The 26,890-nt window shown below is 39.6% G+C and overlaps 1 protein-coding gene across 5 annotated transcripts in view; it reads right to left on the bottom strand.

The window, feature by feature from the left end:
* Positions 1-7,748: 7,748 nt before the first annotated feature.
* The window catches only part of LOC115253685 (uncharacterized), a 94,275-nt gene continuing 75,133 nt past the window's right edge, over positions 7,749-26,890 (bottom strand). For all 5 annotated transcript variants that reach the window (XM_062846371.1, XM_062846372.1, XM_062846370.1 and 2 more), the window contains exon 4: positions 7,749-8,354. In XM_062846371.1, coding sequence (XP_062702355.1) covers positions 8,245-8,354 — 110 coding nt within the window. In that variant the 3' untranslated portion in view covers positions 7,749-8,244. The remainder of the gene's footprint in view (positions 8,355-26,890) is intronic.

Genomic DNA, 26,890 nt, shown 5'->3' with positions numbered 1-26,890 from the left:
TAGCATAGTGCGTAGGGGCGAGACATACGTGCAAGCACGTATCCCTGCCACCTCCCGTCGGCAAAAATCGTTAGATTTTTGTATGCTACTTCGGTCCCTTGATTACCTTTCGCGGATTTTTGGCTGGGTGCCAATTGAAACTAATCGGTAAACTATCAGTGCCGAGCCGACTCAGGACACAAGAGATTCCGGCAATCCCAGGGTCGGCTAGCTACTGGGTAATCAAGGGCACATTTCGCGATACAAGAACTAACAACACGGAACTTTCACGTTTCTTACATAATTTATTGAAAACCTAATTGTGGCGTGTGCGTGTTGTTCTGTGTAATACACCTCGTCCTTTTTTTACGTCCATGCCTGGCTAAGCGACAAAAAATTCTACCGCTAAGACAATGAGAAAACTCAACAGTTTTATATTTTTTAAAACATCTTCGTGATTAGGAGAAGTGTACAAAAATATAAAAATGTGTATTTTGATCAATATTTTGTCAGTAGAATTTTTTTTCGCTGAGCCAATAGTGGACGTAAAATAAGGTTTGGGTGTAATTTAGTGTAAATTTGTTAAGTGTTTCCTATTCTATGGTTTGTACCGGTACATACCGCTGCTTCTGGTTGATGGCGCGATCTTTGGCCGACACAGCGACTCCTGTCCAGCTGTGCGGCCGGAATTCTCGCCGGATGGCAAGGCGAGCGGGACCGGTACTCGGCAGACGGAACCAGCGGGCGTTGCTGGTGGGGGGGGGGGGGGGATCACTGGCGTCTTCCCTCGTAGGCGCAATCGACCGACCGTGGCATGGCCACCTTGGGAAGTCGAGAGGGGAAAGCTCCTTGGTAATTAGGGCCTTCGGCCCGAGCTGTACATCCTCCTGTGAGGACTGAGGTTCCTTGACGGTTAGGCGCGGGAACCGTTCCCGGTTCCACGGGCCGAGCCGTGTGCTGGACGGAGACCTATTTCAGGTCCAACAAAAGAAGTCCTGAACGGTATTAATTCCCATTCAATCCCTTGACTCATCTCAAGGGGGGGGGGGGGGGGGGTTCTTGAATTTCTCGTTCACTTTAACCACTGCACTACGGAAATTACGTCTACAGCGCACGGACGCCTGATTTTTCTCAGCCCAGTTTTAAGCAATGGCCGTGCTCTCTCTTATCATCCCAAATTCCCTCTTCCGTCATTTTTTAATCATCATTGTATGTAACATTTCGCTCCACTTGCTCATTACTCCATCCATGTTTGATTTTGGTAGCGAAACTACACAGTTACAGCGGTACAGGACCCTAACGCGTGGTACAGTCGAGTCTCTTACTAAACGAATTCCTATTAAACGGACTCCTATTAAACGAACTCCTACTAGACAGGGGTGAGCGTTATAGGAGACTAAGAGCTTATGGGATTTCGGCATTTTGGGGGTGTGGCCTATTATCTCGGGTGTGTTAAGAGTTAACGCAATACTTTCTTTGGCAAAGTTTTAGAGCTTGATAAGATCTACCATTTAGAACTTTGGTTCATATGATTAGTTGGCAATTTGGCCGGTAGAGGGACCAGCAACAATTTGATGCTAAATTGCACTACGGGAACCATATCAGGTTGTCAAGCAAACGTTACGATATGCGACAGCTAAAGACCCTGATAATTTGGAAGGATAGTGTCTTCGGGAAAGTTGTTGGGTACGCCAATAACTTACTGACGATGAGCTGCGAAGTTCGAAATTCCTCCACTGGGCGGCGCTAGTGAGCAAGTAAAATTTCAAAACCTCATATCTCAGAATCCCGATAACTTAGGAAGATGGTGTCTTCGGCAAAGTTGATCAGTGTGACATGAACTTACATAAAAATAAACACTTGTTTCGCAATTCTGCCACTAGGCGGCGCTAGTGAACATGCAAATTTTAGAAATCTCATAGCTCAGAATCCTGATAACTTAGAAAGTTGGTGTCTTCGGCAAAGTTGATCAGTATAACATAAACTTACATAAAAATAAACACTTGTTTCGCAACTGTGCCACTGTTTACCGGGTTTTTTCGTCTTTTTTCGATATTTTTGGCTGTTTTTCGGCTTGGCAAAACTAGTGTCGCTCCTCCCGATAACTTAGAAAGTTGATGTCTTCGGAAAAGTTGATCAGAATGACAAGAACTTACATAAAAATAAACACTTGGTTCAAAATTCTGCCACTAGGAGGCGCTAGTGAACTTTCAAATTTTAGAAATCTCATAGCTCAGAATCCTGATAATTTGGGAAGTTGGTGTTTTCGGCAAAGTTGGTCAGTATGACATAAATTTACATAAAAATAAACATTTGTTTCGCAATTCTGCCACTAGGCGGCGCTAGTGAACATACAAATTTTAGAAATCTCATAGCTCAGAATACTGATGACTTAGAAAGTTGGTGTCTTCGGCAAAGTTGATCAGAATGACATAAACTTACATAAAAATAAACACTTGTTTCGCAATTCTGCCACTAGGCGGCGTTTACCGGGTTTTTTAGTCTTTTTTCGATATTTTTGCTGTTTTTCGGTTTGGCAAAACTAGTGTCGCTCTCCCCGATAACTTAGAAAGTCGATGTCTTCGGAAAAGTTGATCAGAATGACAAGAACTTACATAAAAATAAACATTTGGTTCAAAATTCTGCCACTAGGAGGCGCTAGTGAACTTTCAAATTTTAGAAATCTCATAGCTCAGAATCCTGATAATTTGGGAAGTTGGTGTTTTCGGCAAAGTTGGTCAGTATGACATAAACTTACATAAAAATAAACATTTGTTTCGCAATTCTGCCACTAGGCGGCGCTAGTGAACATACAAATTTTAAAAATCTCATAGCTCAGAATCCTGATGACTTAGAAAGTTGGTGTCTTCGGCAAAGTTGATCAGAATGACATAAACTTACATAAAAATAAACACTTGTTTCGTAATTCTGCCACTAGGCGGCGTTTACCGGGTTTTTTAGTCTTTTTTCGATATTTTTGCTGTTTTTCGGTTTGGCAAAACTAGTGTCGCTCTCCCCGATAACTTAGAAAGTCGATGTCTTCGGAAAAGTTGATCAGAATGACAAGAACTTACATAAAAATAAACATTTGGTTCAAAATTCTGCCACTAGGAGGCGCTAGTGAACTTTCAATTTTTAGAAATCTCATAGCTCAGAATCCTGATAATTTGGGAAGTTGGTGTTTTCGGCAAAGTTGGTCAGTATGACATAAACTTACATAAAAATTAACATTTGTTTCGCAATTCTGCCACTAGGCGGAGTTTACCGGGTTTTTTAGTCTTTTTTCGATTTTTTTGGCGGTTTTTCGGCTCAGCAAAACTAGTGTCGCTCCCCCCGATAACTTAGAAAGATGGTGTCTTTGGCAAAGTTGATCAGAATGACAAACTTACATAAAAATAAACAATTGTTTCGTAATTCTGCCACTAGGCGGCGCTAATGAACATGCAAATTTAAGAAATCTCATAGCTTAGAATCCTGTTAACTTAGAAAGTTGGTGTTTTCGGCAAAGTTGATCAGAATGACATAAACTTACATAAAAATAAACACTTGTTTCGCAATTCTGCCACTAGGCGGCGCTAATGAACATGCAAATTCTAGAAATCTCATAGCTCAGAATCCTGATAACTTAGAAAGTTGGTGTCTTCGGCAAAGTTGATCAGAATGACATAAACTTACATAAAAATAAACACTTGTTTCAAAATTCTGCCACCAGGAGGCGCTAGTGAACTTGCAAATTTTAGAAATATCATAGCTCAGAATTCTGATAACTTAGGAAGTTGGTGTTTTCGGCAAAGTTGATCAGTATGACATAAACTTACATAAAAATAAACATTTGTTTCGCAATTGTGCCACTAGGCGGCGTTAGTGAACATGCAAAGCCGAAAAACCGCCAAAAAAGTCGAAAAAAGATGAAAAAACCCGGTAAACGCCGCCTAGTGGCACAATTGCGAAACAAATGTTTATTTTTATGTAAGTTTATGTCATACTGATCAACTTTGCCGAAAACACCAACTTCCTAAGTTATCAGAATTCTGAGCTATGATATTTCTAAAATTTGCAAGTTCACTAGCGCCTCCTAGTGGCAGAATTTTGAAACAAGTGTTTATTTTTATGTAAGTTTATGTCATTCTAATCAACTTTGCCGAAGACACCAACTTTCTAAGTTATCAGGATTCTGAGCTATGAGATTTCTAGAATTTGCATGTTCATTAGCGCCGCCTAGTGGCAGAATTGCGAAACAAGTGTTTATTTTTATATAAGTTCATGTCATACTGATCAACTTTGCCGAAGACACCATCTTCCTAAGTTATCGGGATTCTGAGATATGAGGTTTTGAAATTTTACTTGCTCACTAGCGCCGCCCAGTGGAGGAATTTCGAACTTCGCAACTCATCGTCAGTAAGTTATTGGCGTACCCAACAACTTTCCCGAAGACACTATCCTTCCAAATTATCAGGGTCTTGGGCTGTCGCATATCGTAACGTTTGCTTGACAACCTGATATGGCTCCCGTAGTGTAATTTAGCATCAAATTGTTGATGGTCCCTCTAGCGGCCAAATTGCCAACTAATCATATAAACCAAAGTTCTAAATGGTAGATCTTATCAAGCCCTAAAACTTTGCCGAAGAAAGTATTGCGTTAACTCTTAACACACCCGAGATAATAGGCCACACCCCCGAAATGCCGAAATCCCATAAGCTCTTAGTCTCCTATTAAGCGGATTCCTATTGCGCCCCCCGACCAGTGATCTTATAAGAGTCTCGACTGTACTTCTACTGATCTTACCAGTGAAGAGAATTGTCAGACAAAAGAGGCACAAAACAAGCAACAAAGAAGGCGCAGCGATTACTCTTTATCCCAACTGGTAATAGTAGTTTACGCAACAAGGTGCAGAATGACGATTTTTACAGCACGAGTCGTACATTTATCCAACGAGGCTTGCCGAGTTGGATAATTACGACGAGTGCTTTTTTTTTTTTTTTTTTGTTTGTATTTATGTGTATTTTAACTTAAGCTAATTCTACACTTCCCACGACGAGTGCTGTAAAAATGGAGTTCTGCACCGAGTTGCGTACAACGTTTTTTGCAAGTTCATAAATAACCGCTTGAGGATAGTTTTTACAATACTGATGCTCATAGCCATGTTTAAGAAAATCTGATCATAGCATGTTTTACTGTGCAGTTGTCACACATTTTCAGAACTGCGTCCAGAAAGCATCAAAAAGTTGATCAAAACTGAAAACAGTGCTGTAATGGTTCATTACGCAACGCAAATCAGTGCTGTAATGAACCATTACAGCACTGTTGATTTGATGTGGGAAAGTAGGCCTTTTCCTGTCAGATTTGCGTGAGGTAAAACAGCCTATTACGATGAGAAATTGCAAAAAAGATAATGACATGATCTCAAAATTTTTTGTTGCAGACAAAACGGAAGCTGATTTTGTTGCGTACTTTTCAATTCGTGAATAATCAATTATTACCGCCCCAAAATCTAAACTTTTTGTTGACACATCTTCAGCAGCGTTGCAGTATTTACCGACACGAAATTTCCGCTTGATAATCACAATGCAAGCCTTAAAAATCTCTAAACTCGTGCTGCATGATCTTTATCCTATTCTGTTCAAGTTGGGACAATCCTATGTCGAATTGGGTAGAATGTCGCAACAAATTCAGGTTGCGACATTGTCGTTATTGTTGCGCGATGATTGAATTTTGATTCACTGCATCACAAGAAACGTGAAGGGTCCGACACTCAACATATAATACAAAACAAAAATCTACAATTTGTAACCAAACGGTTACAATATGGCATGTAATTCAGCATGACTCTGCGTGTTTACATGACATATAACACAAATTGACATGATATATCATGTAAACCATCATAACACTAAGTTTACATGACAAAACTGAAGTTTACATGACGTGTAAATCTCATCTTTATTTATCTGTTTAACCAGGTACAGCCGGCGGAGTAGGAATCGTTTCAACAAACAGTCTAATAGTTTACTCAAAACTCTTCCAGAAATTATTTTAACCTTCCGTAACTCGCGCGGTTGGCTACCACCGTCAGCACCACGCTAATGCTGAGTACAAAAAGCGAGGTTTTTTCAACGTGTTGTACAAAATACAACAGCGCGATCGCTCGAGGGTTAAAATAGAATATAGTTATTTATGCAACAAGTTGCAAAATGATTATTTCAGTATGATTCGTACGTTTATCCAACAAGGCTGGTCGAGTTGAAAAAATACGATGAGTTGAAAAAATCGAGTTTTGCAACGAATTGCATTCATTTTTTTGTCATTACAAAAAATGAGGTTTAAATAGATTTTTTTTCTAGGTCACATACTTCTGAAGAGTGAGGTCGGAGTATCATGGTCTGGTCAATCAACCTCATTTAACATGTGTGTATGTAGTTCATCCTACTATTGATTACACATACAAAAATAAAAGAAAAAAGTAAGTTGGCAAAAGTTCCGCTAAAGCGCTCTTTTGCTCAGTGAAAAGTTGACGTTTTCACAACGTAATGGCAAAAAATTAGTTTATGCAATTCAGTATCATAATTTACATTTTATATAACTCATAATGGTATCATAATGGCCATTTTTTCCGAACTGGCTCATAATGCAACTGAAATGAGTTGCATAATGAAAAATAGTTGTATAATGTTCATAATGCAACTCATTTGAGTTGCATTATGAACACTATGCAACTCAAATGGGTTGCATTATGAAAAAATCATTGCATAAAATTTTGTATGGAACTCGTTGCAAAACTCGATTTTTTCAGCACTCTTCGTATTTATCCAACTCGGCAAGCCTCGTTGGATAAATGTACGACTCGTGCTAAAAAAATCAACTTTTTGCAACTGGTTACATAAATAACTATTTGGAATCCATTCAGGATTCCCAAATTACAACATAGTGCCCATTTATTTTTCATACCTGCTGAACACCCTCTTGGATTAAGAGTTTTTTTTTCATTCCGCCCTCAAATTGAAAAAAAAAACTGAATAACTGCTGTCATTGTACCTATCATTTGGTTTAAGTTTGAGGATTCAGCTCAGGGTTTTTAGATTTTTTGAATAAAATGAACGTTTTCAAAATTGGTTCCGGGTCATTTGGCCGAACGCCATGTGACCGAATGCCATTTGGCCGAAAGGGTCATTTGGCCGAATGCCATTTGGCTGAATACCGTTTGGCCGAAAATAAATGATGAACTTAAGTGACCATAACTCGAAAGAACAGTCTATGACTCAAAGTAGGAAAAATCTTTGATAAAATATTGACAGGTTCAACGCCAACTCATCCCTGAATGTCGAAACTAGAAAGAATAGCCTATGATTAAAAGACGAAAATATTTCTGATGATAATATTGGAAGCTGGAATGTCAAAAACTTCCTCTTAATTTTTTTGAACATAATTCGGCCAAACGGTATTTGGCCAAATGGCCCGACACCTTCAGAATTGTAGATTTTCAGAAATGTAGTATTTCAGAAATAATTTTAATTATGTACCTTTTATTATGATTTTTAGAAATAACAAAATGTATACAATTGTAGATTGGAGACATCAGCAATAGTTAGAATTATCCATAGTTTGAGATACACTGTTTTATGCAATAAAAAATAATAGGGGCATTCACTAAACAGATTAAATAACTGCGTAAGTAATAATTATTCGATTATTTGAAATGTTTCATGAAATTGCGTATGAAAAAATCAAAGATTGCCGTGACGTTTAACGCTGTTTAGTGAATCCCCTAAATGTTGTTTTTTCTCATATGAATTTATTTACTCGTTTTAAAATACATAATGCGAAGTGGAATATTTTTCAGCTTAATGTACATATTAGATCAACTCAAATACAACTCAATACTCTAATAAAATACCTAATCATATAAATCATAAATACATCTTCTTTGATTTCTACAGCACTTTTTTCTCCCGCGTAACGACACTAGAAACTGCCACAGCCTTAATTATTTTAAGTATGCAGTCGAAGTCGCAGGCTAGTACGGCACAATTGATTGTTTTTCTTTTGTTCGAATATTAACTTTGCTGCTCGGTTGCCTAAAATTATTTATAAATGTTCGGTATAAGTAGTATGCCACATCATGCGTTGTAACGCGATAGTTTTGAACCATTTCGGTTGGAGTTTCGCTCCACAGATCAACAGGTAGAAGTAGGTAGTACGGCACGGCATCTATCGCTCTTTGGTGAGGTGGTTCGCACAGGTTCAGACTCCACTACTCCGCGGTACTAGCTAGCTGAGTTGGGAAACTGTCGAAATCACTGTCAGCAGCAGTGAGATAGTCCATCCGGCCATGTGCAAACGACTGCAGGTGGGACTCCCCGTGGAGAATTTCGCCAGATCTGAAATAGACAGCAAAAGATGGACGTTAAACGGTTTTATAAGTTTTTATAATGATAATTAGGAAATTCTAGAACAAGATAAGTTTTTGCTGCAAAGTAAGTATGCCTTGTTTCTAGTTGCACCCAATCAAACAGAAATCACATTAATCAAAGGCCAAGATCAGCTAGGTCATGTATTCTGCGGTGGGATGAAATCGATTTGCGGTTATCCGATCTGCTATGCATCAATGAGCAATACTTGAGAGCTTCTTTTGCTAACCGTGACAGCTACGAGGGTGCTCAAGTAGATGAAGTGGCTTATCGTATCAGAGAGTTGAACAGTTTTACTTTATTGAATAAATTTAATAGAGGATAGTCCGAAAATTGCCAACATTTAAATTTAAGTTTTGGACTCAAAATACTATTCAGGTCACAAGTTACATACTAAGATAATTATCAGATTTGATGTTGCTTTGGATGCCGGTTGGAGAGCGGTTTAAAATTCCACTAGACAACTAGCGCCTCATGGCACACTTTCACACTAATTGGAGCATTGCCAAATAGCGTTAGACTTCTCAAGCAACACGACTTGTTTCAAAGTCAGTAACAACAACCTTAGTGCAATTTATTCACTGTTCGTATTATATTGCGACATTTGTACCCATTTAGACTCGGCTCGAATTCATTATTATCACAGTCGAATTTCGCACACGACTTCGCAGCGGCTAGCGTATACAAGTTCGGTTGAGTACGTGACAGAGGCGTCGGAGGCACAACAGGTAAACAAAATAAGTTTGATTAGTATGAAATGTCGCTGGGAAATAATGATTCAATGGATTCTCAAATTATCACAGTAGTCTAAACATTGATGACAAACCCAATAGACGATCTTACGCAATTGATTCATCTTTGAAATCCAAAAAGCGTAAATTCTGAATCGTTATGCAACTTGAATGAAAGGGAATGATAAAAAAATAGAAACCAGACTCGAACCATGGATACCAGGAGTGGTAACTACTCACCAGTGCTGAAAATTTCATTTCGTCATATCTGAATTCAATCAACTACAGTCCATTTTAGGAGCTGAACCTGAGAATATGGTATATGAAAAACTTGTGCGGCTAGACCAGTTCTGCAAGAAAGTCACGGAAAACCCGCTATTTTTGAATTTTTAAGGTAAATGTTACGGACTACCTTTGCGAAATGCTAAATGATATTCACCGTCCCCGGCGAGATTCGACTGAACTGGATAGTTCACCCGAAACCCTTACGCAGTTTTGCACACCGCCCGTCATTGCTTCAATCAGTCTAGTCAGCTTCCCAGGAAGGCCTTTTTCGTCCATGATTCTCCATAGCTGTGCGCGGTCGATACTGTCGTATGCCGCCTTGAAGTCGATGAACAGATGATGCGTTGGGACCTGGTATTCACGGCATATCTGGAGGATTTGCCGCACGATGAAGATCTAGTCCGTTTACGACCGGCCGTCGATGAAGCCGGCTTGATAACTTCCCACGAACTCATTCGGTTTAGGCAACAGACGGCTATCCCAGATGATCTGGGATAGCACTTAGTAGGTAGCATTCAAAATAGTGATCGCTCTGAAGTTCTCACATTCCAAATGGTCGCCTTTTAAATGGTAAACGTATTTCGACTGTATGGTTGATACTCGAAGAGATGGCTTGTCAAGACTGGAAAGCCATCTCTTCGAGCCTTTTAAATGGGGCAGATTACCCCTTCCTTCCACTCCTCCGGTAGCTGTTTGGTTTCCCAGATCCTGACTATCCGCCAGTGCAGACAGGTGGCCAACTTTTCTGGGCCCATCTTGATGAGTTCAGGTGCGATACCTTCCCTACCAACTGCTTTGTTGGTTTTGAGGCGATGAATGTCATCCTTAACTTCCCTCAGCGTGGTAGTTGGTTCATTTCCGTCCTCCGCTGCACTGGCGTCGTCGTCTCTTCCGTTTCCGTGGTCTCCCGTGCGATCAGGTGCTGATCGAAGTGCTGCTTCCCCCTTTGGATCACCTCACGTTCGTCCGTCAAGAAGCTTCCGTTCTTACCCCTGCATATTTCTGCTCGTGGCACGAAGCCGTTGTGGATGCGTCGAACTTCAGTGTTTTTTGGGAACGGCACAACAGTTCCATTTATTCGCACTCAGCTTCTTCCAGGCAGCGCTTTTTCTCCCGAGAGAGGCGGGTCTGCTGTTTCCGCTTCTGTTTGTAACTTTCCACGTTCTGTCGGGTCCCTTGCTGCAGCATTACCGCCCGCGCTGCTTTATTCACTTCCAAAACCGTTCTGCACTCATCGTCGAACCATTCTTTTCGTCGATTCCGTTCCACGTGCCCGATGGTGCTCTCGGCTGCGTCGATGATGGCTGCTTTCACTGTACTCCAGCAGTCCTCTAGAGGGGCCTCATCGAGCTCGTCCTCGTCTGGCAACGCTGCCTCGAGATTTTGCGGATATGCTGAGGCGACATGCCGTTTTCGGTGGTCGATACCGTACATACATTGTTGATGACGGAGAGTTTTGGGCGCAGTTTGACCATCTCTAGTTAGTGATCGGAGTCGATGATGGCGCCACGATAGATCCTGACGTCGATAATGGCGAAGAAGTTCCGTCCGCCACTCAGAAAAATCAGACAAATTTCGGTAGCAGCCGAATCTTTCACAACCACAAGGCACCCACGTTGGCTCTACAACTTAGCGGATTGGGCAAGACACAACAGAGACTTTCAAATTCTGGTTCTAACTTGAAAAACATAGCTGAGTTCACCGCTGTTCTCACCCACCTAAGCAGCGATTCCGTCTCTCCCGAAATCCTGGAACAAACCTGGCCGCAAAGCCGTGCTGTCAAATAAATGCTAGTCCATTATCGTGCCCGACGTAACGAATACCGTCAAGCATTCTGGGATGCTAAAAGAGCATCCTGGGAAATGTTTCTCGAAAGTATCGATGTCAGCCTGTCTACGCAGAGCTAGGGTCGAAAGTTCACGCCTTCAGTGGAAAACGCACTGCAGCACCTGCTACCGTATGCTTGGATAGGTCCAACAACGGTCTGGATTTCAAATGGCCTCGGCAAATATTTTGCTGAGTTAGCAGTGTTCTAAAGTTACGATCCAGGCTTTGTACACCGGACTGGTGCTGCGCCAACGAACGTAGTGTATTTTCACGTCCCTGTGGATAACATGCAGCCGGACAACAACAAACCTTTCTTCTTCGGCGAGCTGCAATACGCCCTAAGCCGTCGTAGTAGTGGAAAATCAGCCGGACCCATTGACGTGGGATCATCCTATGCTAACAAATCTGGATGATCCTGCAGGCAAGCTTGTCCTGCTAAAGTTTTTCAATTCAACGTGGAGCGGTGACTCGTACGCTCGCGAATGAAGTGGGAGTCTTGTCGTGCCAATACCAAAACCAGGCAACCGGACATACAACCTTTCGTCCCATCTTCCTCACATGCAGCCTCGCCAAGCTAGCCGAGTGAATGGTAAACCGGCGGCTAACCTATTTCTTGAAAGTACACAGGCCCTTGGATCACCGCCAGCATGCCTTCCGGCTCTAACACGACACCAACACATATTTTGCTACTTTTCCGACTTTTTCCGGCTGTTCGAGTCCGTATGAAGTTGATCATCAATATTAACTTCTTTTCTCGATCAGCCTAGATAGCTGTGTAGTGTCGGTAGCGATTGTCTCTATTGGCTAAGAATAACACTACGGACCGCCTGTTCCGGTGGTAAGAATCCACCAACAGGTGACCCCTAATTCATGGTGTGATGCGGCTTCATGCTTACCGTGCCTAGGAATGAATGGCTAGGGGGGTCTAATAAAAACCTAACCGCTAACGGAGCCTGTGGAGTAGCAGGGCGCCCTCCACAGTATGTAGCCCTTACTGCGCTAACCGGAGCAATGGTGCAGTGGACCTTGTGTTTCTCCGAGACAATCAGCTGCCCTTCTTTAGTCTCACTTGAGGCTAAATAAGGGCGGGATTATGAAGATGTTTAAATTTTCACCTATATGGTTTCGCATTATGCGATTTACACAGTGTATTCTGTGTATCCTCGCCTTTGGCGTTTTCCAATCGATACCGATTTGGTTTTATTGTTGCTGTTCTTTGTTGTGCTGTTGTTGCGAAGAGTTTAATCTTACCTAGTTTGGGTAGTGGCTACGGTTAGGATAGCTCAGATCAATCTTCAGCACAAAAGAACATCAACAATCAATCTTTGCAGACTTATGCAAAATGGTACAGCCCAAGTGGCCTTGGTACAAGAACCTTACTTTCGTAAGGGAAATTTCTATCTAGGAAACCTTGTGAACCCGGTGTTTGCCACTTTCAGTAAACATGAAATGGCAAACTCGCGTGTCATGCCTCGAGCCTGTGTGCTTGTCAACAACGCAATCGTTGTTACACTCATCTCTGAACTAACTACTAGAGATGTATGTGATATCACAATCGATGTATCTGTTGGAAACCTCAACCTCCGTTTATTGTTTAGTTTATTTACCGCATTATGAACCATCCCCTACGGATGCTTTCAAACAAGTCATCGCATACTGCACTTCAAAAGGCCTTCCGCTAATTGTTGGCAGTGATGCTAATGCTCACCATATCATCTGGGGCAGCTCAGACATTAACTTGAGAGGCTCCAGTTTGATGGAGTACTTAAGTAGTACAGATCTTGCATTACTTAACATAGGCAACCGCCTAACCTTCATGGTATCTGCTAGAGAGGAAGTGTTAAATATAACACTTAGCTCTAGCAGAATAAGTCACGAGCTGACCAATTGGCATGTGTCAGATGAAGAATCTTTATCTGACCATCGCTATATCTTTTTGAACATTTAAATGTTACTTCGCAAACATTGCGTTTCAGGAATCCTCGGTCAACAAACTGGGATCTTTATACTGATTTGGTTGCAGCCAAATTTCATGGATATTCACCATCCATTGACACTCCAAGTGATTAAGATGATGCCGTTAATACTACAACGACCTTCATCATGGAAGCTTTTGAAGAAGCATGCCCTCTACGGTCTGTGAAGATCACAAGAGGAACCCCTTGGTGGAACTCTGATCTGGCGAAACTCAGGAAACAATGTAGAAAGAGTTGGAACAGACGACGTTCGGCTGGTTCGGAGGCTTTCAGGTCGGCTCGCAAGGCCTACAGGAAAGCTCTCCGGTCTGCTGAACGATCCGGCTGGAAAAACCTTTGTACAAATGTTTCCAGCTTGAGTGAAGTCAGTCGGTTAAACAAAATCCTTGCGAAATCTAAGGATTTCCGGGTGAACGAACTTCGTTTGCCAAATGGCGATCTGACTTCCTCTGATGAGGAAGTTCTGGAATGCTTATTCAGCACACACTTCCCTGGATGTGTGGATCTTCGGATGATCCTGATGTCTTTTCTTGTAGTTATGATTCTTTAGCTTCGGCTCGGAGTATTGTAACTATAGAATCGATTGAGTGGGCTCTTAATAGCTTTGCTCCTTTCAAATCTCCTGGGGCAGATGGGATTTATCCTATTTTGCTTCAGAAGGGATTTGATCATTTCAAACATATTTTGAAAAAACTACTTGTTTGCAGTTTTGCTACAGGGTATATTCCCAAATCCTGGAGGGATATTACTGTAAAGTTTATTCCGAAAGTGGGTCGTGCGTCGTATGAAGAAGCAAAGAGTTTGACCTCTTTTCTTCTAAAATGCTTAGAACGCATTGTGGATCATCACATCCGTGATGTTCATCTGGAAAACGTGCCTCTTCATGTGAACCAACATGCCTACCAATCTGGAAAGTCCACTGTGACTCTTTTACACAAGGTTGTTTACGATATCGAGAAAGCATTCGCTCAAAAGCAATCTTATTTGGGTGTTTTCTTAGATATCGAGGGTGCGTTTGACAACGTGCCTTTCGATGCCATATTGGAAGCCGCACGGAGTCATGGTATATCTCCAATGATTTCCAATTGGATTCACCAAATGCTCAAGAACCGATATCTCTTCTCGACATTGCGTCTAGCAGGGATTAGGAAATTGAGTGTTTGTGGATGCCCCCAAGGGGGAGTCTTACCACCGCTTTTGTGGAATCTCGTAGCAGATACGCTATTGAGGCAACTCAATAATAGCAGTTTTCCTACTTATGGTTTTGCCGACGACTACCTAGCATTGTTAGTTGGTATGTGTATCACCACCCTTTTCGACCTGATGCAAAGCGCCCTTCAGGTAGTTGAGGGTTGGTGTCGCCAATATGGCCTTTCGGTTAATCCGAGTAAAACATCTATTGTTCTTTTCACGGAAAGGCGAAACCGTAATGGCGTTCGACCTTTGCGTCTCTTTGATTCTGAAATCGATGTGACTGAACAGGTAAAGTACGTTGGAGTCATTCTTGATTCCAAGCTTTCCTGGACATCTCACATTGAGTTCAGAATCAAGAAAGCTTGTATGGCCTTCGGGCAATGCCGGCGTACTTTTGGTACAACTTGGGGTCTAAAACCCAAGTATATCAAATGGATTTACACAACTGTGGTTCGGCCAATATTGGCTTATGGATGTCTTGTGTGGTGGCAAAAGGGCGAAGTGAGAACGGTCCAATCAAAATTAGGCCATCTCCAAAGGATGTGCTTAATGGCGATGTCTGGAGCGTTCTCTTCAACTCCCACGGCAGCGCTCGAAGTTCTCTTTGACGTTGCCCCACTACACATTCATCTCAAACAAGAAGCACTTTCTTGCACTTACCGTCTACGGGTACTCGGTCTACTAGAGGAAACTCCTGTGAACCGCATATCAACACACACCTCGTTGTTTTCACTTTTGGTGAATTGGGACAAAATTGTACTTGCTACAAGTGATCTTACAATTGCTTGTAATTTTCCATATAGGACATTTTCCACGAAATTCCCTTCCCGGGAAGAGTGGACATCTGGATATTTGGAAAGAAGTATTTCAGACGGCATCGTATGTTACACTGATGGTTCCCTTCTCGAATGTCGAGCAGGTGCTGGTGTTTATTCTCGTGAGCTAAGGCTGTATCAGTCTTACTCACTTGGTAGACACTGCACCGTTTTTCAGGCCGAAATCTTTGCTCTTATGTGCGGAGTGCAATCAGCACTTCAGCAGCACGTAATGGGCAAAGTAATATACTTCTGTTCAGATAGCCAGGCTGCTATTAAAGCACTTGCTTCGGCCAACTCCAGGTCGAAGATAGTTATCGCTTGTCGAACTCAAATCGAGGAGCTGAATTCAGCAAACGCTGTTCACCTTTTATGGGTACCTGGTCATTCTTCCATCGCTGGAAATGAATTGGCTGATGAGTTAGCTCGCTCTGGAGCATCACATGACTTCATTGGCCCTGAGCCAGCTATTCCGATATCGAAGTGTTGGATTAAGCTTCAGATTCACACCTGGGCTGTCACTCAACACAGACAATATTGGAATAGTTTGGAGTCATGTCGTCAAACCAAATTGTATAGTGCTGAGCCATCTCTACGGGTGGCGAAGTATCTAACTAATCTGTCTAAGCAGAATTGCAGCATGTTGGTCAAAGCATTGACTGGCCACTGCCGTCTCAGCTATCACATGGCGAATATTCAGCAAGCTGATTCATTTGCCTGTGATAGCTGTGAATCCGATTATGGAACTTCGTATCATTTGATATGTAACTGTCCAGCTTTCGCGCAACTGCGTTTCCGAGTATTCGGTAAACACTTATTAAGTGAAACTGACTTTAGAAACCTGAATCTTCAGGATATTCTGTTGTTCTTAACCCGCTGTGGTAAAGAGCTATAGGCTCTCTTTCGCTTTAGAGGAATTCCACGGAGTCATGTCAGTCGATCCTGAGCGACCATTTCAAAAATATCTGAAACTTTGCACAGTTTTTCAATTTCATCTAAATCGTCATTTTTCGATATCAAACCTTCATATTCACTCACGACTAACTTTTCAGAAGGGTGTATGCTAAAACAGCTCAAAAATATTTTAAAAGCTGTACAGCAAAAACGGATTTTTCGATTGTTATGAATTTTTCAGCAAAGTTAGATAACTAAATGATGATTCCTTAGAAAATATACACTGTAAAAAATTTATTTTTTTACTTAAAAAAAATATGATTTTTGTCACAAAAACTCAAATATCTCAAAACCCTATCTTTTTACCAACGGTAATTTTTTAGGGGAAATGGCCCTTTATATCAGCTATCTACCATAAAATTTTGGTGATGGAAAACTGATAAACAAAAAAGTTATGACATTTCAAACATTTCACAATTTTTACATTTAGTAACAAAAAAAATTTTTTTCTGTGTAAATTATTTTGAGAATTATTTTTTGATGCTGATTTTATTGTAAAGGCTACCGCCTGAATTAAACAAGTTGTTTTCATGATACTTTTGTTTGATTATTCATAATTTCTATAGTATCTATTTGAAACTTAGACGCGATCCAGTGTTTTGATCAAAAATATTGAGAGTGTCATACTTTTTATTGTACGTGACTGGTGAAAAAATCCCTTGATAGTGTTGAAAAGCTGTTGATTATAAGAAAAATGGAATTAAACTTATTTTTAAGACAAAAGCTGTATAATAAAAGTTTTATATACGCGTATACGTCTAGTTTATCTTCAAAAAAATGCCTCCTAGAGAACAGACTTTATGATCGGAAGAATGCGAGTAACTTCAACAACAACAAATGCATGAGAGTTACCTACCACGTGAAAATCCATCGCCCAGTTCACACTACCCCCACCTGGTGGAAATGTTTCACGAAATACTGCGATGTGCAATATCGTCATCAGAAGGCGCTAGTGTGAAACGTCAAACGCAAAGAAAAATGATGGGCACTCTTCTGGTTATGAAAGCCACAACCAAGATTCAAAATGATCGTTAAAGGCGTGGTCAATGAAAATTTCGTCAGTGTTACGTTTGTTTGTCTGTATACATACCATGACAATGCTCACGAAAAAGGAAAAAAAAATACTACCGCTATGGATATTAAATAGTAAATTTTTTCTTCAGCCAAGCAAACAACACCAAACTAGTCAGTTAAAACTAATAAGTGATTTTGTTTATTATAATCTAACGAACAACATGAACAGTCGCTTTCTCAAAGGTCTTCAACTCAACTCTCTCTTGTAGACCGTTTGATGAAAAAAAAATGATCAAAGGAGTTACGAAATCTCACCGAAAGCACCATAGATAATCTGAAAGAGACTGGTTATGCCCAAATTGAATCCAAATTTACGCATTTGCACGTCCTGCCGTCTAGACTTTGACAAACGAGCCATCTGTATATCATCGGTAAAGCAGGGCGTAGGAAGTTCGAAAACGACAACAACTGAGAAATTGCCAGAAGTGCTAAGTGCAGAGAGTCATGTCACCGTACCATCAGCGACATCAGTTTAAACAATTAATCACGCCCCTTTTCAAAAATGCTTTGATATATACTTCAACATCTATACCCATTTCAATATTTTTAACGTTGCAAAACACGCTTTCAACATTCATTTTGAAGAAGAGGGAAAACACTTGTCCTCAAATGTAACAGCAAATAATGAATAAACGACTAATGCGCGGAGGGCGTGATAAAATCGGAACATTACTGTACATATAATATACATAATACATAATAAAAACAGCTTGTTTTACTCACGCAAGGCCATTAACAATAAAATCAGCATCAAGCTGCGATTTCCGGCCGAAATAAAGGCAGGAACAAATCTCATTTTCTTCTTTTGTCACAGCGCTCGTTGACTCGTTAAGGGGGAGGATGATAAATAATAAATGTATTCGATGGAAAAATATCCAAACAATTAGGCAACATAGATAAACTCATCGGATTTATTAAGAAAGTTTCTGTGGAACTCGAATTACACCTTAAATTTGTTGATTTTCTTGAACATTTTATTTGTGCCCCCCTCAAAATGTAGAATTCCGACCAAAATTTTCCGAGGGGGCGGTGACATAAGAGAAAATCGAAATTTGTATTAGCCTAATTTACACTAAAAAAAAATTATTACTAAATGTGAAAATTGTGAAATGTTTGAATTGTCATAACTTTTTTGTTTATTAGTTTATCATCACCAAATTTTTATGGTAGATTGCTAATACAATGGACCGTTTTCCCTAAAAAAATTGCGTTGGTAAAAAGATAGGGTTTTGAAATATTTGAGTTTTTGTGACAAAAATGATATTTTTTAATGTTAAAAAAGATTTTTTTTCACAGTGTATATTTTCTTAGGAATCACCATTTAGTTATCTAACTTTGCTGAACAATAAAATCAGCATCAAACTGCGATTTCTGACCGAAATAATTTACACAGAAAAAAAATATTTACCAAATGTGAAAATTGTGAAATGTTTGAAATGTTATAACTTTTTTGTTTATTAGTTTACCATCACCAAATTTTTATGGTAGATTGCTAATACAATGGACCGTCTTCCCTAGAAAAATTGCGTTGGTAAAAAGATAGGGTTTTGAGATATTTGAGTTTTTGTGACAAAAATGATATTTTTAATGTTAAAAAAGATGTTTTTTTCACAGTGTATATTTTCATAGGAATCACCATTTAGTTATCTAACTTTGCTGAAAAATTCATAGCAATCGAACGAACCATTTTGGCTGTACAGATTTTTGAATATTATTGAACCATTTTCACATACACCCTTTTCTGAGATGAACCAGCCTCGGGCTGAAAATCTCATAAATAAAGACATAAAAAAAAAAAAAAATACACCCTTTCGAAAAGTTAGTCGTGATTCAAAATAAAAATTTGATATCGAAAAATGGCGATTTAGATGGAACTGAAAAACTGTGCAAAGTTTCAGTTCAATAGAAAATCATGAATTAAAAAATTTCCTTAATTTTGATGCTGTTGCTTGGAATCGCTCATATGTCGATATTTTGTTCTAATTTTATTTATTATACTTGCCTTAGGTGAATTGTATGCACCAGCAGCACTTTTTGCTTTTAAATCGTGCTTAAACCAAAAAATATCAATTGAAGATGAATATGCTGACTTTGAATATCAGTGGGTGGTTGAAATTCAGCAGACAGCGAGGTAATGAATTTTTTATCGCTTGAACTTCAGAGAGTGGCACATGGGTTGTCGAGACGTCAATCAAAACAAAAACAAATTTACAACGCAGCAGCCACTGGGCGTCGGTGCGGATGACTGTAATTTGACAAATTAAGGACAGACTTGTTAGAATCCCAAAATGGCCTCCACAATGGCCGACTTTGGTACCTACTCACGATTTCGAGGGCACATATCTCTGCGTAAACAAAACCAGCGCACCTGATCTTCTGATTTCAAGCTTATTACGAGTGAGCAAGAACAGTATAATGAAATGCACTGTTGTGTGAATCTTGTTTCTTGAGATTTGTGCGTTTGAAATTCTGATGCACTGTTGAAGCGGGATTTCAAGACGTTTGTCCTTAAGACACTGACGACCACCCCCGTTATTCGTAGAAAGGCAGAGGCAGCTGTGCATCCAATCATGGAGTGAAAGAACCACCCATCACAATAAATAATCCGATACGCAAAACCGCCCGCATCTTAGAAGTTACTGTCGACTGCAATTAAGCTTCAAACAACACTTCGATGGAGTTAAGGTCAGCTGTCAGAAACGTCTAAATCTAGTTAAGTCGCTCTCTAGTTGTCACCGAAGTAACAACCTAAAAATCCGGCTTCGTATGAATGACGCCACCATCGACAGTCGGCTCCTGTATGTATGTAGTGGAGATAACCAGTCTGGCGTGGCTATGGATATCCTGATAAACACCCTTCCGCCGGTATATAACCGGTATATTAGGATTATTTCCGGACTTCTTCCATCCACACCGGTTGACGCTGCTTGTATTGAGGGAGGTCTGCTGCCTCTTCGCTATCGCTTTGTTGCAAGGCCAAAGCGATCACCGAATGTTCAACAAGAAGCGCCACAACTTGTCTGCAAAAAATAACCAACAATTTGCTCCATAGCATGGTTCGGAAAACGCGATTGGGGTGGTTTGAAGCTAATTTTGAAAACAATATAAACAATACTTGCTCACCCAAAACTGGAATTTAGGAGCGTTTTAGTGCTTGTCGTTTTGTGCACGAAACGTGCACGGCATAGGCGCGAAACGTGCACGTTGGATGGTGCGCAAACGCTCATGCTCGGTTATCGCATACATGCGTAACAAAAACAGTATCTGGATACAAAGATCCACCACTGAACTGCTCGACTATGGAACTCGAACAAACTGCGAATGATTGTGCACGCACACAAGTACTGTATGGAATGTACAAACAGATGCCGTACAGTATAACCAACACTCAAGTGTGTGTGAGCAAAATCATCTTGTTCAGTTTGTTTTCAACCATCGTCGTCGGTTCACGGTTTGCGGAATCAATCGCGAATAGTTTACCAATTAAAGTACTTTTCAATTAAATGTTTGTTTTAAATTTAAGTGAAATAAGTGAATTCGCTTTAGAACGGTCAGGAAACACCGTCGGATCGGTCGTCATCAGCGGTGGCGCGGCGCGGCGCGGCGGTGGCGGTAGCGCGGCGCGGCGGGTGCGAAAATTTCTAGTGTTTTTTTTTTGTGATTTCGGTTTGGGGAAGTGGCTCATCCGCCACTGCGTGAAGGGCTTTTTTTTCAAATAAAATCTGTAGAAAATACGGCATGCAGCCGAAAGTGAAATTGGCGATATTGGCCGTGAGTCGCTTAGTGTCATAATGAAAAAAAAAAAATGTAGTGAAATTTAAATGGGCAGTGATAATGCCACCTAATGTCATCAGCGGTGGCGCGGCGCGGCGGGTGCGAAAATTTCTAGTGTTTTTTTTTTGTGATTTCGGTTTGGGGAAGTGACTCATCCGCCACTGCGTGAAGTGCTGCAGCCGGAAGTGACATTGGCGAGATTGGCCGTGATCGGTCTGAGTCGCTCAGTGTCATAATGAAAAAAAAAAATGTAGTGAAATTTAAATGGGCAGTGATAATGCCACCTAGGGGCACCGATGATTACGTGTGAGATTGAGATTGCGCGTGCGAGTAGCCGGAAAGAGAGTATCAGCAATAGCAAATCCTTTGGACGTGCACCCCCACTCTCACTTTCACGCGGCTCTATTGCAGCGCAGTAGGAAGAAAATTAGTGGAATAAATAGGTGCATGCGTGGGGAGGGAGGTGGTATAGTGTTTCATACCAAATTTAAAGTGAGTGAAGAATTTGAAAGTAATGATACCCACCCAAAAATCCGGGAAAGTTCGCGCAAACGAAGGCAGTGTGAAGTTGAGGAGGATTTAACCCTTTGAGGACGGATGGGTCATATGTGCCCAGCCGAGGAAATCGACCATCACAAACGTATTCTAGAGCAGCGAGGTTGCATCCAGAAAGGTGAAAATTCTGTCTCCAAAGGGTTAAACCTAAGGGCGCGCAAGTCCAGAAGGATTGGAAACGGTCGGCCCGTGACCGGATCCAGTGCAAAAGGATGTTAGAAGTAAGTTCGTATTTTTCCCCTTTTACGGATGAATTGAAAAAGATCACAATTCTTATGGAACTCTTTGCAGCAATTCCGATTATATTATAAAAATGTTTTGGAATTTCAATTGTATTAGGAATTGCTGTCGCAAGTTTTTTTTTAATTTTTATAGAAATTAAGGCCAATTTTTTGAAATGAGCTAAATGGCTTTAGTTGAGACTTTTTGTTCTTATGGGACTCTGATCTTTATTTATTGAATTTGTTTGTAACGTTTGACTTGCGTTAAGAATTATTCTCGTAATGTCACAGTTTCTATAAAACTTCGTGGAGCAATTTTGATTAATTTATTGTTTTTTTTTGTTGTCAAAATATTAAGTGCTTGTGGTACTCTTTGGAGCAATTCTTATTTATAAATTTATTTATTTTTTATTTGACTTGTATTAAGAATTGTTGTCGTAAGACCACATATCCCACATGGAGCAATTCTCATTAATTTGTTGAAATTATTTTTAAAAGTTGACTTGTGTTAAGTATTGTTGTTGTTAGGTAACAGTTCCTACAAAATGTCTTGGAGCAATTTTGAATAATTCATTGTTTTTTTATTGACTAGTGTTGTGAAATGTTGTATGATCACAGTTCTTTTTGAATTCCTTGAAGCAGTTCTGTTTTGATTATTGATTTTTTTCAATTTTACTTGTGTTAAAAATAGGGTACTTAAGTAAAAAAAAATATTGCTATTTTCTATAGCCTAAACGAAACAGCACATCATATCATGATTTATTGCGTTTCAATACCTTTGTTTTGATGGATGAATAAACAAAATAGTTTTAATGCCCGTTGATAGAATGACAGTTCATTAGATAAAATGACAGTTCACCACGAACAAAAATTTTACTCATACAAACCTTGAATGCATTTTAAAAAAAGTTCCCAGGCTTAGAAAATTATATAATTTTGAATTTCGACTTATTTAAGGGTGGAGATTCCGATTATGAAATAATCTGGATACCCCTAAAGAAAACAATTGTTTTCGTAAAATCGCAATTCTTGTGAAACTTCTTGGAGTAATTCTGATAAATTTACTCAAAACATTTTTCAAATTTGATTTGTTAACAATGATTGTCGAGAGGTCACTGTTCTTATTAATCTTCTTGGAGCAATTCTGATTGATTTAATATAATTATTTTATAATTTGACTTGTGTTAAGAACTGTTGTCGTAAGATCACAATTCTTATGCTATTGTTAGGAGCAATTCTAAATAAGTTTCTAAAATTTTCTTGCAAATTTGACATGCGTTAAGAAATATTGCTGTAAGACCACATATGTCGTGGTGCTCCTTGGAGTAATTATGAATAATTTATTGACATTATTTTTCAATTTTGATTTGTGTTAAGAATTGTTGTCGTAAGGTAACAGTTCTTTTACAGCAATTTTTATTAATTCATTGCAATTATTTTTTAAATGTGTATTGTGTTACAAAATATTGTCGTAAGATTAAGATTAAGACTCAATTGAGATTGGCAAAGGTTTCAGAACTAAAAAGCATTTTTTTTCCAAAATTATCCACAAATCGAAGAAAATAAGAATGCCTGATTGTTTATTTAGTAAATCATGACAATTGGACACGCTGGTTTTGTTTGGTTTTTCGTCATTCTGGAGAAAAGTGCTGTTTCAATTTTGGAGAATATGCAATTCACATTTGAGGCTTAAGAATTGTTTCTCTAGGTCACAGTTCTTATAAAACATTTTGGAACAATTTGTTCAGGTTTTTTTTTTTACAATTATCTTTAAAATTTGAATTGCGTAAGGAATTGTTGTCGCTAGATAACATTTCCTTAAGTCCTGGGAGCAATTGTGATTAATTTATTGAAAATAGTTTTAAAAAGTTAGACTTGCATCAAGAATTGTTGTCGAAAGATCCCAGTTCTTATAAAACTTCCTTGAGCAATCAAGATTGATTTTTTTTATTGGCTTGTGTTGAGAATTGTTTTCGTATGATCACAGTTCTTTAAGAATTCCTTTAAGCAGTTCTGTTTATTGATTTTTTTTTTCTCAATTTGATTTGTGTTAAGAATTTTTGCTTTAAAATCTCAATTCTTGTGAACTTCTTAAGGCAGTTCTGTTTTTTTTTTACTTTGGCTTGGTTTAAGAATTATTTTCGTTACTGTTCCTATAAATCCACTTGGAGAATCCACTTGGATAAATCCACTTGGAGAATTCTTCATTGAAGCGCCATGCTACTTTTCCATTGTTTAATTGAATATGCGTAAGACAGACGTACCTATCATAGTACCAATAGAGATATTGTGTATTATATCATACGAGTGTAACTGTGTCTTCCACTGGACTACAACATGAGACAATCCGTATTTCACAAAATAATGATAGACTTAAATCGGTTAGGAGAAATTAATCACTGCAATTACGCATATACGATACTCATACTTAAGTTAATAAGAGAACACATTAACATTAAATAACATTAAAATAGGAATACTCATAAAATCTTCTTGTTTCATTCGAAAAAAACCCGAAAAGCCTTATAATCACTAATAGTGAGAGCAGCATGGAGCAGTTTTTGGGATTACGAACATTATATAGGAAAATCCATCAGAAGCTAACGATCCCTCCGCATCTGGTGGCAGGAATGAGAACTGTATGAAAAACGTGACTCCGCCACAATTTGCCATGGCGCAGCATAGGCAAAGTGCACTTTTTTCACTTTTTCATATCGAATTCCGCATCGTAGAGAAACAAACGCGCACTTTTTGGAAAGACAATTTAATTCTCTTTCAGGTGCGCTTAGATCCGGTAGATACTTACGAACAATTTATGTGATTAATTTGAGGAACTCTTGCTATGCCTCCGGTGTGCTATTTCTCGGATTTTTTGTTAGCTGGCCAATCCGGTGTCTGTTGCCGTGGGCATCGAGATTGGTGATATTAGAAGCCATTGTAAATGGGAAATAGCAACTTCTAGAGCAAAAAATCAGTAAAATTTGACGACAAAAAAATGAATTTTTGATGTAAACAAACGATTTTCTCCTTATCTCATCAAGTGCTTCTACAATTGGGGGTAACCTGAATTAGCCTATATTTCTGGGCGTTTTCAATAATTTAACCAGATGAGCAACGTAATTCTATCAATAAAAATGCTGTTAATCATGAATATCATGAAACATAATGCACATAACACATGAAACACGTGATAACATGAAACGTATTTGTAATATCTCTTAAACTGTGTTGGGCCTGAATAAGGCCTTCACCACCGCTCCAGGAATTGAATAAAAACACTGCTTTTCTTTTTGACATGGATCATATTTTTCTTACACAGGTTACAGAATACTGATATAATGGTTGGGTTTGCTTGGGATATAAATATTGGCTAGGTAAAACTAATGAATTAGGTACAAATGAATAGATTTTGTAAAACAGAATGACTAGGCACAAATAAATGTCTAGGTTAAATCATTGAGGTGTAGATTCTGGAAAAAGAGTTTCTTGCTTTCTCACATGTCATGCACGTGTTGCAAGGTAACAAAACTGGATGATGATGAACATGATTAAAGATGGGTGGAATATTTCACAAGATGAATGCCAGAAGCGTGACTCAACATATTTTTTTAACGGAACACTCTGTATATTGTTTGTAGCTGAATATGGTCAACGCAAAAAAGCACTCATACTGTTGACGAAGGTCTCATATTTGCATGTTTTCTTAATTTTTGCACATACATTTCTATCATTACTCATTACATATTACGAAAATAACGAATCATGAAAAGTGTCTATGATATGTCATACCGTTTTAAAAATTGTAGATATATCAATACGAAAAATTATATATGAAAATGATTAAATGCTACTTTACTTATTGTTATGCCAAATGGGGTAGCCCCCATATAAACTACGAGCATGTAATGAAACGTTGTGATGGATCACTTGTAGAGAGGGCAATATTTCTAAATGCCAAGGCCGGGGACCCTTTTCCTGAAGGATTTTTGCTCATGTAAAAACAATCATTGCATCGCTTACCAAAGTGAATCCTGATCAGTATAACTATCAATTGCTTCCTACTAACAAAAACTCCTTCTCGTGACAACTATGGGGGCACAACCTTTAATATCAACGATCGTCAAACGCCCTGGCCTTACCAGATGGAGTGTATATGGGATTTGACATAAGTCGGTACCCACGACCACCTCCTCAGGGGACAGATTTTAATAAAACGTCATTTTGGGTGTTAACTGTTAACGCCCTGGCCTTACCAGATGGAGTGTATATGGGATTTGACATAAGTCGGTACCCACGACCACCCCCTCGGGAGACAAATTTTAATAAAACGTCATTTTGGGTGTTAACTGTTAACGCCCTGGCCTTACCAGATGGAGTGTATATGGGATTTGACATAAGTCGGTACCCACGACCACCTCCTCAGGGGACAGATTTTAATAAAACGTCATTTTGGGTGTTAACTGTTAACGCCCTGGCCTTACCAGATGGAGTGTATATGGGATTTGACATAAGTCGGTACCCACGACCACCTCCTCAGGGGACAGATTTTAATAAAACGTCATTTTGGGTGTTAACTGTTAACGCCCTGGCCTTACCAGATGGAGTGTATATGGGATTTGACATAAGTCGGTACCCACGACCACCCCCTCGGGAGACAAATTTTAATAAAACGTCATTTTGGGTGTTAACTGTTAACGCCCTGGCCTTACCAGATGGAGTGTATATGGGATTTGACATAAGTCGGTACCCACGACCACCCCCTCGGGAGACAAATTTTAATAAAACGTCATTTTGGGTGTTAACTGTTAACGCCCTGGCCTTACCAGATGGAGTGTATATGGGATTTGACATAAGTCGGTACCCACGACCACCCCCTCGGGAGACAAATTTTAATAAAACGTCATTTTGGGTGTTAACTGTTAACGCCCTGGCCTTACCAGATGGAGTGTATATGGGATTTGACATAAGTCGGTACCCACGACCACCTCCTCAGGGGACAAATTTTAATAAAACGTCATTTTGGGTGCTAACTGTTAACGCCCTGGCCTTACCAGATGGAGTGTATATGGGATTTGACATAAGTCGGTACCCACGACCACC

Source organism: Aedes albopictus, chromosome 1 (assembly GCF_035046485.1).
Source record: "Aedes albopictus strain Foshan chromosome 1, AalbF5, whole genome shotgun sequence".
NCBI lineage: Eukaryota > Metazoa > Arthropoda > Insecta > Diptera > Culicidae > Aedes > Aedes albopictus.
The sequence above is the reverse complement of the archived record's forward strand: the minus strand, read 5'-3'. Positions and strand labels throughout refer to the sequence as shown.